The 13,969-nt window shown below is 29.5% G+C and overlaps 1 protein-coding gene across 1 annotated transcript; it reads right to left on the bottom strand.

Annotated features, from left to right (window-relative positions):
• Positions 1-1,764: 1,764 nt before the first annotated feature.
• Positions 1,765-7,571, bottom strand: Fibp (acidic fibroblast growth factor intracellular-binding protein). Its single transcript, XM_014435071.3, has 8 exons — positions 7,348-7,571; positions 7,028-7,223; positions 6,011-6,130; positions 5,831-5,938; positions 3,301-3,528; positions 3,063-3,191; positions 2,855-2,980; positions 1,765-2,210 (listed from the first exon to the last, which is right to left on the bottom strand). The coding sequence occupies exons 1-8, from the start codon at positions 7,430-7,432 to the stop codon at positions 2,132-2,134; spliced, it is 1,071 nt and encodes a 356-aa protein (XP_014290557.1). The 5' UTR covers positions 7,433-7,571; the 3' UTR covers positions 1,765-2,131.
• Positions 7,572-13,969: the final 6,398 nt, after the last annotated feature.

Genomic DNA, 13,969 nt, shown 5'->3' with positions numbered 1-13,969 from the left:
TATAATTTGAAGATGGACACCGAAAGCTGCTCTCTCAATATGCGTAAGAAATAAGAAAATATACGAGATAGCTAACCTGAATAAAAGTCGATTTAGATCCTTAATTTCAGGTAAATTTAAAGTTGAAGTCTATTTTTTTTTTTATGTTTTAGAAATCAGAAAAAAAAATTAAAATAAGGTAAAAGTCGATTTCAACTTTAAATTTACCTGAAATTAAGGATCTAAAATTAAAAATTACGAGGAAAAACATATGTTCTCATCTTTATTTTTTATTAATATAACAAAAATAAAAAGTCCTGGGTTTTCAATGTTATAGGTACATAAATATTGTGAATCAATTTGATTATCAAGAGATGCTATCCTATTAAAGATGGAAGCCACCTCTACGAAATTTTGATGCCTCAAGAAACATAAGTTTTCTCAAATTATTATAGTAACGAGAAAATTACAGAGAATATTCCCAAAACCAAGTAAGTTGGAAAAATCCGGTCAAAAATGTTGAGAAATTTTTTATTTTGCCTCCCCTCCTCCAAGAAATGCCTCTGGTTATGTAGTAAAATAATACCAGAATTCATTTTGGTCTGGAGTTAAATTGCATATTTTTTTTTCATATGGAGTAAAGTCACTATTCCTTTACTTGTGCAAGATTTTTAAGTTGTTCTTGAGCAGGCTTCAATTCACTTCATGACAAAAATCATAATATTGTGAAATCAATCCTAAAATTGACTTGACACATGACAAAACAATTCCATCTCTGGTTTCACCAAACAGGAAGCATTAGAGCTACTAAAGAAATCATATTGTTCACTCCAGGAGGTTAAGAAAGTGTTCTGATGAAGAGTGATCCAACAACCTTATATAATAGATCACCATTAATTGTTTGATAATTACATTTACTCTGACCAGGATGGCATTGCTTGTTTAATAGTACAGCTTCAAGAAAAGCACATAACTTACTTCAATGAAAGACCATTACTTAGTAAATGTAATACATAAGATCCATGTAAACAATATTAATTGCACAATGGAAAGGCATTTCAAGTTTTCTTAATAAATGTAATGAATATTTATTTGAATATGATTTTAAATTTAGTTATTTCACTAATCTGATTCAAGATTTGTCTAAATATGTTTTAGTGTATTAAAAATAGCAATTTACAGTAATATTACAAATAAAAAATAACAGCCTGGATTAAACTGTTATACCAGCAGGTGATGATTTCAAGATCACACTTAATCACCAGATTTTTCCTCAATCAAGGGAACCCACTTTATGATGCTCCATCGCTTAAGGGTCCACCGCCTAAGATGGTCCTAGAAGAATCAAAGACAATTATTGGTGGCAGCGGCATGCGTATTCCTGGCGCATATGCGAGGAAGGGGGAATAACACAAATAATAGAAAAAAAAAAAGGTCATAGGAGAATCCAAAGAAGTTATCACGGCTACAGTGTAACAGAAAATAAATATCGGTCACAGCCAGATACGAACTTGGATCCTCAGAGTTGATAGCATACTGCCTTATCATTAATATTCTGCCACTGCACTCCCGATAATTATATTATATTGTACAATTAAACCTAAAAATAAATATATCATGAAAAAATAAATGGTACCCTTCACCAAAGCAATATTTTGAATTCTGCTATTTAATTAATTTTCTCGAAAAATTTAAAAAAGATAGCAGTGCATGGTAAAATAAATACATGAAGGCAAAAATATAACATGAAAATAATTTTTCATATTAGACATTCAATAAAAAATCTTTAGGTATAATAAGTGTAACATTTATTAGATAGTTGACAACAATCAAACCTTACATACAAATAGTTAAAAGACTTTATTATACAATACTTTATTATTCATCTTTTTTATATTAATATTTGTTTATTAAAAGTATAAAGACTAACTTAATACAAAAGTAACTAGAATAAAATTACAATCACACATGTTCCAGGATGACTAATATTCAGTACACTTAAACCTTAACAACACAACCTCATGTTTATAAAATATATAACTTTTAATTATGTACATGATTGCAAGATATGATTAAATAAAAACTATAAAACTCTTAACATCTAATGACATTGAGCTATTTTCAATCATGTCCTAAAAAATACAATACCTTGTTAAGAGTGATACATACGAAGGAGACATATAGATACAACAGTCATAAATCGCTCCCAAGCATGACGTGTATCAAACTCCCTAAAAAAAATATTTTATTTTTTATAGACAATAATTGTGTTTATAAAAGTATTTAAAAACAAATATAAAAGGATTAACACTTTATAATTCTGAATAACAAAAATTGAATAAATTATTAGTTCATCCTTATTATAGTTTTATAACTTTCCAAAAAAAGTTGTATTTTAATGATTGCCACATAAATTCTAAATTTTAAAAGATGTCTCGCTATGAAAGTGTATCTTGATCATAATTTTATAATCAGCTATTGGTATAAAAATAAACTTACAACATTTAGAGGATAAAAGTCTTCAATATAAAATGATAAACTAGTGAAGCAACAAAGCCTAGGGTATTAGAAGAAGTGCTTAATTTTTAACCTTACGATATTCCGAAGAAAACTACAAGGCCAGAACTTAGTTCCAATTACTTGGTTTATATTCATCATATATAAATTAATATATTACAAATACAAATGGATAAAAAAATCTTCACTTCATAAAATACATTTAATTGTAAAGGTTCATCAATTAAATAGAATGATTTAATTTTAAAGATATCCTTTATTCAGCACAAATCGGTCACTTGTTTATTCAAACAATGTTATTTTTAGAAGGAATTAGTAAAAAAACATTTTCATAAAAAATATAATTAAATTGAAATACCTGAAACAGTCTAACTGAAGAGCAGAGTTTTTAAATGATGATAAAAATATAGTGAGATCATGAGGTGTCCAAGATATCTGTCTCCAGGGCTCGATACATTTTTCAAATAGATCCAAGAACAAACATCTACAATATAATAAAAAAAAACATTTCACATATGAACATATTTATTTTGTATTTTGGTTAATAGGAACGTGAAATATTTTACTTTATTTCCCTCGATCTATGCAAACTACATCCAATACTTATAATTGATCTTGCATAAATTCGAAAATTTATTTCTAATTCTTGATATGCTTTATCTAGAAGTTCAGGCTTTAATTTGGCACAAACAAGACTACAATAAATAAAAAAAAGTAATATTAATACTTTATATAAATTTCAATTCAAAGTTTTTATTATTCCATAGATTGTATTTGCAATCAATAATTAAAACAGCTACTTACTGTTTAAACTCCTTTTCTTTTTCTAATAATGACCTAATCTCCCTTAAATCTAGAAGAAATTCTCTATCTAAATCCATGTCATCATGGTCTGAGGAACCTGTAGGATAGGTCCAATGGTGCATAACTGCAAGGGCACATTCGTAAAAATCATTAAAGCTAAGATATTGCAGTTTTTTTTTTCCTGTTTCAAGGCGAAGGCAAGCCATAAATACCACAGCGCCATAGCGTCTAACGGGGAAAAAAAAGAAAACTAGATTTGTCATAATCATAACTTACTTCAACATCTAGATAAAATTTCTGATTTTATTTTTTAATTTAAAAACATAGAGTTTTAAAGTAATAAAGGATACCAGTTGCATAACCTCGAGTATCAGAAACACAACTTGAGATAGCAAATGGCGATCCGGTTGGAATTATTGTTAAAACAGCTTTATTATTTCCTTAACTGATGTGTAAGTGTTAAACATGGTTTTAACTGGTAAATACATCATTAAAGTACGTCAGAATGCATTTTTTAACAACCTAAATTATCAAATATTTTCCAAGGATACCCCTTTGTCCCATGTCAGGATGGGAAGTGAGCTACGGATGGTTTATTTTTGTCTTTGCAGGCTGCAGAATTCTATGAGCTAGGAACCACTAGTCGAAGCTTTAGTTTCTTTATCCCAGCTTAAATAATAATGAGAGAACTGTGGGGAAAAAAATCAGGTGAGTAATAGATCCCTATTTCCACTTCAAAGCATAATCTTGCAAAGTCAAAGAACATAGCACATCCTCGTTAAAAGTAGATGTATAAAAGGAAGGCTGAGATTTGAGGATGAATTTATTAAAGGTGGTGGAGGAGGATTTATAGTAGAATAGTGAATGGAATGAGATGGAAGCCAGGAGGCCTGAGGACTTTTGTAATCAAGGAAGTTTCAAATTCGGCATGGTGTCGTTACATTAATTTTTTGGAGTCCCCCACAGAATGAAAACTTGAACCCCCCACTCTGGTTAGAACAAGTGTTTACCTGTAGATAACCCAGCCTATGTCAGAAATAACCAGAAAGGAGGTAATAAAACAAAAAACTCACAAGGCTAAAGAATGAAAGGAGAAACTTGTTGAAAAGGTACATTTTCCACTATATAAAATAGTCTTTAATTGTTCATGGTTAAAGCAATCAAAATAATCTAGTATTAAATGTCTAAAGCATTATTAAGAGTCTGCTCTATTCTTAACATTTAATGGAAAACACAAAAATAAATTTTAATATTTTATCTTGGCTTTCACATAACTTTTGGTGATTTCTGTTTATTTATTTATAGAACTGTGTTTAAAATAAATTAATTAATAGAAACATCACAAACATGAGAAAACCACAAAAAATGAAATAAAATTACAATTCACCAAACAAAAGTGACTTGAACGGTTTAAGATGTCAATAAAAGCATGAAAAATTATAGAAAACATAATGGAATGTATTTCCTACTTCTGAATTTTAATTTACTTTTGAAATATTTGTATTAAAAATATAATTAACTACCATTTCTGGAGTTTGTGCACTGGTAATAGTATGAACTTGACAAATATGATATTGGAAAAGTCTAACTGCACTGTTCTAATTCGGCTAAATGTGAGTGAGAGTATTTTTAGAGTAATAAACCTGTGAACTTGATCAAAGTGGATATGTCCACACATCTTAAGCAGTGGTTCCCAACCTGAAGAAGTCAACAAACCACTATAACAGAAATTAAACCATGTGCGGACCACCCCTAATCCTAAGTTCATTCCGCCCAGGAAAATTAGAATAACGCTTACATAATGCTTTTAAAATTTAGAACATTTCTTCTAACACTCAAATGTAAGGATAGGTAAACAATAAAACAGTTCTAACAGTAAGTATAAAAAAACATATATGCTGCCAGGTCCTTGCGCGGCCCACCGGGCACCTCTAGTCTGGGAACCATCATTCGAGAATCACTGGTGTAAAGTAGCACAGTAGTGCTTAAAGCACAAAGCACAAGTGGACAGGTATTTTCTGTACTCACAGATATGAGTACATTTCAATTAGTTATAGTTTTCAACAAATATTATTCAGGCTGAATAGGGCATTTTTTAAAACTTAGTTGAATCCTGTACTTTTTAAGTTAAATACTTGCAATAGCTTTAAGAATAAAGAGAAAATTTATGGAGTCCTTCATTTAGTAAAAAAACAGTTTCATCATTTGAACAACAAACCAATAATCTATAAATTTAGCATATTGCGGTTTCTAACTACTTTCAGTTAAGTATGCAATTCTTGAATAATAATTTACAAGGCAGAATTATAGAAAATTCCATTCTGTGCCTGTACTTTTTTAATTTATGTAACAGTACTAATTAGAACACTTTAACACCAACACACAGAAATTTGTATATCACAACGATCAACAAAATTTAATATTTACAGCAGTTCAAAAAAAAATCAAATTAAAAAATGTAATATTAATCAAATATTTCAATGAATGCTAATATTTTAACCGCCAAATTTAAGGATTATACAATACATACTTGGCAAGATCTTCTGAGAGGAGGAACAGATTTTTAATATTTTGAATTACTGAGCCTTGAAGATCTTCTACTACCTTAAAAATCCTTTTCACATTATCAAATTGTCTCCTGAAGAACAAAAATTATATTTATCAATATAATTCAGCATTATATTAAACATCCACAGGTAAAAACTCATACCTGCAAGACTTAAGTGTAATTCCAGTTTTTTCACTGACTTCATCTAGATCTTTACGATATCTGGAAGATAACTTTCTACCAAGGAGTTCTCTAATAACCATATCATCAAATTCATAGTACCTAGAAAAAAATATATTTGTTATTAAAATGGCGAATTAAAAACATCCGAATAAATTATGATTTTTGCGATGGTTTAAATTTTTTTTATTCATTTTCTAACATATATATAGCTAACAAAACTTTCAAAGTGGGAGAAAATAAAAGTAATCAATTAATTAATAGCGAAATAATTTGAACAGACCAATAATAAATGATAAAATTTAGCAAAAATTGTACAGGTCTAATGTTACTAATACTTAGATTTAATATGTAAGCAGAACATTTGTATAAGATGAATTAGGTTGACGATGTGTAAACATGGGAGGGTGAGATAAAAACTCCAATAAACCTGGGGAATTTTTTCAAAGTTAATTAAATTTAAAAATGAACATAAATGTTATTTTTTTATTTTATAATTAGCAATTTGGATTGCATTTTGAATAATTATTGTCATAAAGTGCATCATGAAATTCTGAAAGAAAAATTAGTAATTTAAAAGAAATTACTAAGTCTCCATAATTCACAGTTGAAGCTATCTGATATTGATCTTTAAATTTAAAAAAATAATTAATGAAATAAATTTAATTTAAAAATAATATTAATAAACTGAAGGGTAATTAATAACTTTGCTAAACCATAAAAACAAATTAAGACAGTCATTGACAGAAATTAAAATTACTGCTTTTTAAAATCTTTTTCTCCAAGTAGAGAAATATTTCAATCTGCCAAGTTATAATTTCAAAAAAGTTTTATATATAACATAGTTTATATATACACATTAAACATGTTTCATTTTACTTCTAATATTAAGGCTCAACTTATTTTTAAATTAATTATTTTATTTTTTAAAATTACATTTTTAGCAATAGTGACAAATATATTATTTATTTTCAAATTTAAAAAAAATTAGAATCATACTTTTCGATTAACAACTGCCTAGTAAGAGGTTCAATTTGAAAATTTAATTGTTCTGCGAGTTTTGGTGGATTATGCAGTAGTTTTTCAAGTAAGTTGTAGGTTCTATAATGGTCACATACATCACTTTTCACAAGTTCTAGAGTATTTTCAGCATTTCTTATTACATGTCTATGAACATTTTCAACAGCATCCTCAGCTATAACAAATTGTGTACAAATTTTGAATTAAACACAAAAGTAAATATGACTGCTTAAATCATTAAACACTCCTTCATCTCCTAAATGAAGGTGCTATTTATAGGTTGAATATTTGTTACTCACAAGTACAACCATCAACCCATAATTGATAAACGTCTGGATCAACAATTGTGTAGTTGCTTATGAATACATCAACATCTGGAATCATTTGATGGACCTTCAGGATATTTTATGCCGATTAAAGCTTCTTAACGATGGACTAGGCCAGTTGCTTTTTTGGAAATAATTCATAGTAGGAAACCCACACGACACCATAACCTCCCTTCGATACTATCGACTGATAAGGCGGTGCGCAAATGCTCAACCACACCGGCCTGTAAAGGAAATTTACATATTTGGTTGTAAGAATGATGTAATCCCAATTGTGAATAAATATCGTGCTTTTTAATCTGACGAATTTTGTTCAAAGCTTTTTTGGTAATTCATCAATAAAAAAAATTGACCCATATCCAACCATTTCATCTAATGGGCTCTGAGAATTGAGAGGAAAAACTAAACATCCTTATTGTACATATATTAAAAGTTTGGACGTATCGACATGATTCTTTCACTGAAACGTTTGTAAAAAAAATGTAAAGAAAAATGCAAACGTAAATAAATAATGGTTTATAAATCTAAAACATTAAATTAAGAACTAAACTCCTGAAAAACAGATTTTTTTATACCAAAGCTGGTGGTGGTATATGTGTACCCTATGTTTATATTGGTCCGCAAACCATTGAGAAAGTAGAAGAATTTACCTACGTTGGAACTCCAGGAATGAAATTAATCGTTTAATCCGTTGTCAGAAAATGGTTGCAAATATGTGCTATCTTAGACTAGAAGTATAATAGGAGCAGAGATGTGATATATAGGGCTGACCTATAGATCGGAATTCTGGACACTTCTAGAGCTCAAGAATTGCTTATCGCTAGGTTTGAACGCCGAATCTTTTATAATTTTATAAGCGATTTATAATGATTGAGTTTGGAGACGACGCACTAATACCGAACTGATGGCCCTTCACAATACCAACAATGTTACTGTCATTAAGATAAATCGACTACGGTAGGCGGGAAGAGTCCTGAGGAAGATTGTAAATGAACAGCTACACGGACGGAGAAAAGTTGGCAGACCCAGGATGTTACCCGTTTGTAGCCGAGGGAGCTACTAGACTTCTTATCTAGATTAGAAGAATCCACAAAAAAGATTTGATCAAAATCTATGAGGACACACCGTGAACTCTTCTTGTAGGTCACATTAAAAAGAATTATTTTTATTTACAATTGGGATTACATCATTCTTACCACCAAATATGTAAAGCCGAAGTCTTACAGTATATTGGTTTACAACTTTTTCATGAACATTAACGGAGAAAACATGCTATAATATGTAATTAACATATAATTAAAGTCAATGAAATAAAATGAATACCGAATTATCTTGCATTAAATTCTTTCAACAATCATTGCGCAGTTCCTAATAAACAGGCCCCAATTTCCGGTACCTAGAACCTTAACAGTTCAGCATACAATTGGAAATATTCTCACTAATTTTCCAAATAAAAAACTAAAAGACTAAAAGTCTTCAGAGTGCAGCAAACAAAGTTTCAAACTAGCGTTTGTGACTGCTGAAGATTCGAATATGCAAATCAATAAAATAAAAGAGATAAATCTTGAACCTAAGACTTCATACTTTTTTTACTTTTAGACAATATGGGTCGAAGAGAGTTCATTGTTTTAAAGAAAATATTTTATTTTAATCCGTTATTTTATTTAGGCCTCCTTCAATCCCACATGTTTTATTTGCCAAAATATTTCACTTTCTTAGAAGCTATATTTCACTCATATTCATATTTCACTTTTTAGAAGCTAGAAACATTACCATCCGATTATTTGTTTCTTGTGTTTCAAAAATCTTTCCTTACAATTTTAATTTATTTTTTTATTTCTAAGACAAGATTTACTCTCTATAAGTTGTTTGAACATTTGTCTACTATTTAGAAAATCTCAATTTACTTAAATAAACAGACAAGTGTGCTGGAGATTATAAACTTTGTATCAAGATCTTTTGCTTGAAGTTTATATGCAGGTTATGTACGAAAGTCTTAAATAACTACCTAAACAATTTTGAACGAAACATTTAGATTAAAGAACATATTTTCTCAACAACTTTGGGTTACAAACAGTATAACTATGCACTAGTTAAAATCATTAATTTAATTAATATTATAATTGTAACCAACATTAAACATTTATAAGACATCTTTGGGGGTCCGGTAGCCGTGTGGATCCAGAGAAGATGCTTGCTATAGAAATCAAGTTAAGCACTTGGATGGAGGGTGAAGCTTCCCCCATTCTCCTCCCATGGTATATGAGGCTCGTCAGCCTACAGGAGGCAACTTACAGCCCGAAAGTAGTACTGATAATCCTACCCGTATACCTTCGTCTTTTATCGAGTTTGTGGTTCTTTTTAAAGTGTATTTCTTTAAGAGTCAGTGGCATCAATTGTTGGTTAAAGGAGTTCTACTGAGCAATTAGTGAATAGTAGTACCGTGTAATATAACGAAGAATTTTATGAAATGAAAATATTAATGAATAAATTAACACATTATAACTGAAAGTATTGTTTTTATGAAAGATGAAAATTGGATATCTCACTCATGTCGGTCTGTTTATTTTTTTTTTAACGGTACACGAGTTTTGCTTTCATTAAAACAGTCGATAATTTAACAATCCAATTATTGACAATAATTATAATTAAAAAGAAACTCTTACAATCTACTTTATAGTAACAAAAGGAGTTCTAGATTATTCAATCAAAATTTTTAATTAACTGCTTGTTGGGATCTATATACTATTATATCATAAATCAATAAAAAAAGGAGATTGTACTGTATCAAGATGTCAAAATCGATAATTATAAAAACGGTTTAAGGAACATTGACCCAGAATAGTTAAGAGCCCCCCGGGAACATTATGTACACATAGGATAGACACTAATCTTTCTGATCAAGGTTATCATATAGATCAATTAAAAGTAACAAGTGTTTATCACAATAATTGAATTATCAAGTGGTAAAGGGGACTAAGTCCGAAATCAATACTTTTTAAGACACTAAAAACCTGAGTGGTCATTTTGGCCAATTTTTTTTTCTAGTCCGCTAGACTAAGTGGACAAAACTGAAAAAACTGGCAGCATTATTACTATTATTATTGGTTACCAAAGAACTAAATGTCTAAACTTTTAAACCAAAAGTCGTATACCATAATTTAATATCATCAGTATATGCAATATTAAAAATTCATATTTTATATTCATTCATAAAATATATTTATATTCATATTTCATTATACCAAAATATTAAAAATTTAAAGTTTCTAATAATTCTTTCAATCATTTATAAAATCTTCTTTAAAGAAACAAGTTCTTCAGCTAAAAATAAATGTTAGTTACCTTGTTTTACTACCAAGTGACTAATTTGTATTTAACATATTTCACATGATATTATATTAATTTTAAACTGACATTAATTTCTACCAAACGTACCCTCTGACCATTGTCTTCTCAGATTCATTTATTTTTTTTGTCAGGAATGAATTTGAACAAAATCATAGTGTATAAAATCAACCCTACTAAAAACTTTCCGATCACTCACTTTTTGAAGTCAGATCCATATTATTTTTACCTTAAGTGGTACAAATTAGTAACTTTTTGTTCACAACACTACTAAATTATCAAAAAATTCACCTTTCGATACTAAAAACTGGAGTACTTATCCGCTCCTGAACGCGTCTTAATAACAAAAACCATTTTAAAATAAATTTAAATTAATCTATTCATCCATGGCGGGTGGAGGAGGGAAAATGGGAGACGTAAGTTGTAGAAAATATTTTTTTTTACGAACCATGTTTTTTACATACTTAAAACTAGGGTCATAGACCTTTCAGTCAGAAGTCACATGACTGAAAGGATAAACTAAGGGAGAGAGTTGAACTAATGTTGGACACTGCAAACTTCCTCTGTGTCTTTCCTTGCTCTCTCTCGTCATAAATATGTAATTGAACAGCATAATCTGATAATTTGACAATATATTATGATAAAAATGAATTTAGCAAACCATTCCAATACTTAAGACCTAATTTATCGACTTTGCATAGTCCATTATTCTAAAAAAACGATAATTTTGGATTAATGATGTAACCAAATTCCAACACATATTTCCCCGCATAACGAAAATTCATCATTTCGCTATAGGTTATTGTTTGGAAATGAAAATTCGTCATTTGTAAATTAAAGAAAATAATTGATTATTGTTCTTTTAATTCTAAATAAATTAAATTCTAATTTTTACCAAAGATAATTCCAATTAAGAACTGATTTCAGCTTCAGGTGCGTCAGTACAGTGCAAACGTAATCAAAAGCAATATAAAAGCATACTATTCGGTATTGCGTATAGAATTTTATTCAAAGCGCTTGTAGGTTCAGATAATTAATTCGATTATATTGTTGTTTATTTTCTGACGCTATTTTAATTAAAATAAAATAATAAAATATTTCAAAAATAGATAACGAAAAAGAAATATGTGCAAATAATTTATCTGATTTTGAGTGTGGTGATCACTTTAACTTTCGTAACATTCCCTTTTAAACTGCAACATGTTTCAAACAGTATCATTCGCAGAAGAAATATCAATTGTTTATAAAAATAAAGATTCGAAAATAATTTACTTCATTCAATAAAAAAGAGAGTAATAACTTTGTTTATTCAGTAATTCTTCAATTATTTTAGAACGCAAAAAAAAAATAAATAAAAAAAGTTATATATAAAGACTAATTTGTTTTATACCATTTTCCAAAATTTGACTGAATAATATATGATTTTTAACAAGGTTAGGATTTTAGTACTTTATAAGTAATGTTTCTTCAACAGCGGTTGTGTAAGGAGGAAATAAGGGTACACACTTTATAGAGGATGAGTGTGCTCCAGATGGCCTCTTGAACCCATATAGTAAGTACTAGAGCCCAAGAAATTTCGGATTTCGGAAGAGATCCTTTCATCTCATGATAAAATAGTACAAATACTGGTAAATAAAAAAAAATGAAAATCATCAGTAAAGTTTATATAATATTATTAACAGCATAAAATCTAAATAATATGAATAATTTATTTAATATTAATAACATAATGAACAAAGAGGTGGATCACGCGCTCAATTATGTTTAAGCATTTGTGGTTACATTTAAAGGAAACCCTGAGGCTTTCTAAAAAAAAAAAAAGTCAACGTGTTTTTGTTAGAGCGAAAAAATGACCTTCGTCACCTTCAGCCGCTTCCATTCACAACTCTTGTTTCAATTTCTTATTAAAATTGACATTGAATAATAATTGTTCCCTTTGATAGAAATACATCTCATACAATGGAATGCATCTAATACAATAGTTTCACCAAGTATAAATGGTATACAAATGCTGTGTTCAGTGATTCAAACAACTGACGAGCGTTTCTTGCAACTTCCAGGTATATTTACTATACACTATAGTTTACACAGAATCGTTTTAAAGCCTTGTTCGCGGAAATCATGCCAAGGTTTAAAAAGAAGAGTTATCTCTTTGCACCGACATATGACAATATGAAAGCAAAATACGGCGTAAATATCTCGTTGCCGATACAGTACCTTATTGTTACTTCTTTGCAATACCAAAGGTTGTTCCTTGTTCCATATGACGACATTATCTAACAAAAGAAATCATTTTTTTTTTCTTTAACTTATCTATATATAATAAACCCGTTACATCAATGTATACTTAAAAGGGGTTCTCAATACCAATAAGGACATGCTTTTTTTTTTTTTTTATTTTATTTTTTGCTCTCGTGCTCTTTGAAGGTCTCACAGGGTTTAAATACCGAATTTTCAAAATGGCTTCCACTGGAGTACCATTTTGTATGTTTCAAATAATTAAATTTCATTTTCCCTCAATGCTAGTTGAAATAAAAATAAATGGATAAGTGTAAAAGATGAAAGAATTCAATTTCGAACTAAAGGAAAAAAAAAGAAATATTTTCCCAGTTTCAAAACAAATTTCTGAAAATAACAGTAGTAATCCAGATAAATGTATAATATATCGTTGGTAAGACAATGATATTAGAAAAAAATAATATGTAACATAAAGTTCCCGAGCAGGATTAAAAGGAACATTCTAGGAATTTAAAGAAGCAGCATATGAATTAGGCCTTAAGGTGAATGAAGACAAGACAGTGTACATAAAAAGCTCAAGAGAGGATGAGGAAGAGAATATCACAGTGACGTTCAGAGACCACAGATTCAGTTCTGTAAACCAGTTTAAGTACCTGGGAAGCCTGGTTACAGATGATAACAAAGTAGAGATCGAAATAGAAGCCAGGATAGCAGCAGGAAATAAATGTTATTTCTCACTGCACAAAATACTGAATTTTAAAGCTCTCTCTAAAAGGATGAGACTGGTCATTTACAAAACCATCGTAAGGCCAGTAGTGTTCTTGAAACATGATCCTTGACAAGAAAAGTAGAACAGATGCTCAACTCCTGGGAGAGAAAGGTATTGAGAAGGATATGGGGAGGAGTCTCGGAGAATGGAGTATGGAGAAGAAGAAGGAATGAGGAACTGTACGGAGAACCCAGCATCGTAGAAATAATTAAAAGAGCAAGATTAAGATGGTTAGGACAC

Source organism: Halyomorpha halys, unplaced genomic scaffold (genome assembly GCF_000696795.3).
Source record: "Halyomorpha halys isolate HHAL.00 unplaced genomic scaffold, Hhal_1.1 Scaffold1503.1, whole genome shotgun sequence".
Taxonomy (NCBI): domain Eukaryota; kingdom Metazoa; phylum Arthropoda; class Insecta; order Hemiptera; family Pentatomidae; genus Halyomorpha; species Halyomorpha halys.
The sequence above is the reverse complement of the archived record's forward strand: the minus strand, read 5'-3'. Positions and strand labels throughout refer to the sequence as shown.